This window comes from Octodon degus, unplaced genomic scaffold, assembly GCF_000260255.1.
Source record: "Octodon degus isolate 3935 unplaced genomic scaffold, OctDeg1.0 scaffold00064, whole genome shotgun sequence".
In the NCBI taxonomy this organism is placed as follows: domain Eukaryota; kingdom Metazoa; phylum Chordata; class Mammalia; order Rodentia; family Octodontidae; genus Octodon; species Octodon degus.
In genome coordinates, this window is record NW_004524640.1 from 1177779 (window position 1) to 1181450 (window position 3672).

General features: G+C 38.1%; 1 protein-coding gene across 1 annotated transcript in view; it reads left to right on the top strand.

Moving 5' to 3' along the window:
• The window catches only part of LOC111817612 (solute carrier organic anion transporter family member 1B1-like), a 101968-nt gene that overhangs the window by 88241 nt on the left and 10055 nt on the right, over nt 1-3672 (top strand). The window contains exon 15 of the mRNA XM_023718950.1: nt 1458-1575. Within this exon, the coding sequence (XP_023574718.1) occupies nt 1458-1575 (118 nt within the window). The remainder of the gene's footprint in view (nt 1-1457; nt 1576-3672) is intronic.

The following is a 3672-nucleotide window of genomic DNA, read 5'->3' on the forward strand; positions in this document are numbered from 1 at the left end:
TCTGTGACATATTTTTCATCTTTCATGGGGTGGCTTCAGTTTTTCCAAATCTACAAATCTCTCACCCTTTTTCTCAGCACCACTTTTCCTCAGGTAGCTTGTCTTTACATGCTAGCCCTTTATCATTTTGAGACTTCTTGCTATCAGAAACTAGAGACTAATTCAAAGTAATGGTATCAGGGCCAGCAAAATAGCCCAGAAGATTATAGCACCTGCTTAGGCAGGCTCAGGGACCAGGCTTCAGTCCTCAGCAAGCTGTGCTGGCCCTGCCCCCGGGGTGGGCTGAGATGGTGACTGAGACTAGGCATGGTGGTGTGTGTTTGTAATCCTAGCACTTGGGAGGCTGAAAACAGGAGGATCACCACTAGTCCGATCTCTGTAGTGATGCCCTATAGACCCTGTACTAAATACATAAAAAAGTAATGGAATCAGTAAAATTATGATATATGAACTATTGAATTCTTCATGACAAAATTCCAGAAGTCACTCACCAAAATTTAAAAAAGTAAAATCTTCAATATTCAGTCTACTATCTGAAAGATAGAGCTCTACTCATATGTTCCACAAACCTTTTGTCAAGTTAGTGATACTTAGAACTGAGTCATTTTCAGAGGTTATTAAAATAGCAGTGAGAAGAGATGGACACGGACATGTCTGTTATAAACAATGTATGTGTTCCTCACATACCTTACATTTTGCAAACTCATTCACTACAATAAATTTTTTTTGGAACCATGACATTGAAGACTTATGGTTTTTCTGATCAGTCTACAGATAGAAACACAGATATAAGATCATAGCCCTAACTTGGACTGCCTAGACCACTCTAGGAGTTATTCAAAATCCACAAAATCAGGGGATATAAAATACAGTTCTGTGGGCTCTAATGACCACAACAAAGAGAAGGCCGAGCTATGAGCCCAGAAAAAGGACAACATGGCAGAAACTGGGCAATTCTGTGAAGCAGCTAGCCCTTGTGACTCTGGGGATGGATTCCCCGTGCAAGCCCCACCTTTTTCATTTTCTTAGAGTAGAATTGAAAGAACTCTCTACTTTGAAGCAATTGAGATGAGTGTTTTTCCCATCTCTAACAAATTATACCTCTCTTCTCACTATTCCAGCTCCTCTATAATGTCCGTGATGTGCTAACAGCATCGTTTATTTACTTCTCAGAGGTTAGCTGATGGCGTTATATGAAGATCAGATTTATAGGCATTTAACGTGCCTTCCTCCTAGGTGTGTTGAGAAAGCGAGGGTGATAAATGATGTCTCTCACATGACTATATCATGTGACCTTATGAAATGTCTAATAACTGCGTCTTGTCCGTGTCAGGGCAAAGAAAGAGGCTTCCAAAGTACTCAGCGTTCCTCTTTGCAGTGTATGTCAGTATGAGATGCCTCCTGGTTATACTTAAAATGTATTCCTCAAATTGATAGCTTTTCATCTCATCTTATAGGAGGGATACTAAGTCCAATTTATTTTGGGGCCGTGATTGATAGAACATGCATAAAATGGTCCACCAACAGCTGTGGAGAACGAGGGGCCTGTAGGATATACGATACACAATCATTTGGGTAAGTTTTGTGTATTTCATTAGTTTATTTGTCCTTTGTACTATGTATTAATTCCTAAAGGCAAAGATTTTCAGTATAGCTCAGTATTTTATCAAGCAATCTGTCATTTTCATATTCATACAGACTGTAGGAAATAAATGTTTTGTCTTTTTCCCTTAAATATGAATAAATTAGGATGCCAGCATAACAAGTAATTTCTCCAAGTTTGTATAACTAAAAGACAAAAGAACTAGGATTTGGCGCAAATCTTTTTCTTTCTAAATTTCTTTTCATACTCAAAAGCTTTCAATGTAATTTTTGTAGGCAACAAGGTTTATCTACATAGGCTTCTGAGCCATTTCCCCGGCCTCTAGGCTTCTATTTCTTATGGCTCCTCTAAGAAAACAAATGCAGTCTGATTACAAGACACAGTGTATTTTAAATGTTTTCAAATGTATTACATTAAGAAAGTTGCCATCAATCTTCTTTAAAATACTCCACCTTGAGGCCCGGCCAGATAGCTCAGCGGACTAAAGCACCTACTTAGGCAGAGCGCAATGATCAGGGTTGGATCCCTGGCATGCTGTGCTGGCCCCGCCCCTGGGGTGCGCTGAGACTGCAAATGAGGCTGGGCATGGTGGCGCGCCCCTATAATCCGACTACTTGGGTGGCTGAAAACAAAAGAACCACTAGGAGAGTCGGATCTATGTAGCAAGACCCTGTTGGCCCTGTACTAAAACAAAACAAAACAAAAAAATTGCTTCCAAGGACTTGTCCCATCATCCTTGTCTCTTTCTGAAGCAGCTCCAGATGTTCTCATCCATATCTTTAGTTCCCCCATGGTTTCTATCCCAGGATCCCAAGTCCATAGGTTTATTTCAGCCTTATATTAAACCACACATTGATGTGATATAGAATTGTAAGACAGCAATTGTTTCACCTGACACATTGAGGCCGTCAAGGTATTGTTTTCCAGTTTTCATATTTCTGTTACTAAGTGAGCTGTTGTCTATTTCTCTGATTATTTTTGTTATTATTATTATTTCTCTGATTCTTTTAAGGTAATCAGTCTTTTCTATGTGGGTTCTCTAGGTAAACATCTTCCCCTTTGGTTTGTTATCCAGCAACTTCACTATTAAAGTAGTTAGATGTGGACTTCTTATATATCCTGACTTAGAATTGATGAACTTCTGAAATCTGTGGCTTGGTGTTCTTCTTGTGCACAAATGCATCCCAAAGATACCAACATCATAATCCCTGAAACCTGTGAAAATTCTGTTAAGGTTCAGCGCAGAGAAAAGCTGCTAAACCCCTGACATCAAAACAGGAAGATTATCAGTGAGGATCTAATGTTAACGTACGATCTTTAAAAATAGGGAAGGAAGGTGGAGGACAAGGTCAGAAAGATGTGGGGACAGAAGGACTCAGGCCACTTCTGTTGGTTTTGAAAATGAGTGAACGGTCCTGCAGCCATGGAAGCAGCTTAGAATTTGCACACTATTCGATCGCTGTTGAATGAAATAGATATCTACTATATTCTGTCTACTATAAATAGATGTCTACTATAAATAGATGTCTACTACAAATAGATGTCTACTCTACTCTGTAAACTGCTGGTACTATTCGGTACTAATATGTCCTAATATTGCCATGCTTGCTACATCCATTGCTAACTTGCCAACCATAACATTGCATTCATCTACTTCCCTTTGCAAATCTATCAGGTTTTCTGTACATTTTTCAATGCTTGGTTTTGTGTACCTTACAGTAAGAACTGTTATGTCATCTTAAATGATAACAAGAGAGCTAAATGTTAACAAGAGAATTGTTTTATCATTGCATAAGATTTTCTGTTTAAATCACTGAAGTATGCTCTGTTTGAAATTAATAGAACCATTTTCACTTTGTTCTCTTAGTACTATCATGGATTATCTTAATTCACTTACATTATTCTGTTCAAGTCTTTATATTTAAAGTAGATTTTGTGTAGACTCTTACACAGTTCAGTTTATTTTTCAACTTCTTTCAGTTTTGAACTTTTCCTTAAAATTCAAAATGATTGCTAATATAGTTGGATTGATATCCACCATATTTTTACTTTTTTGCTAGTTGTTATAT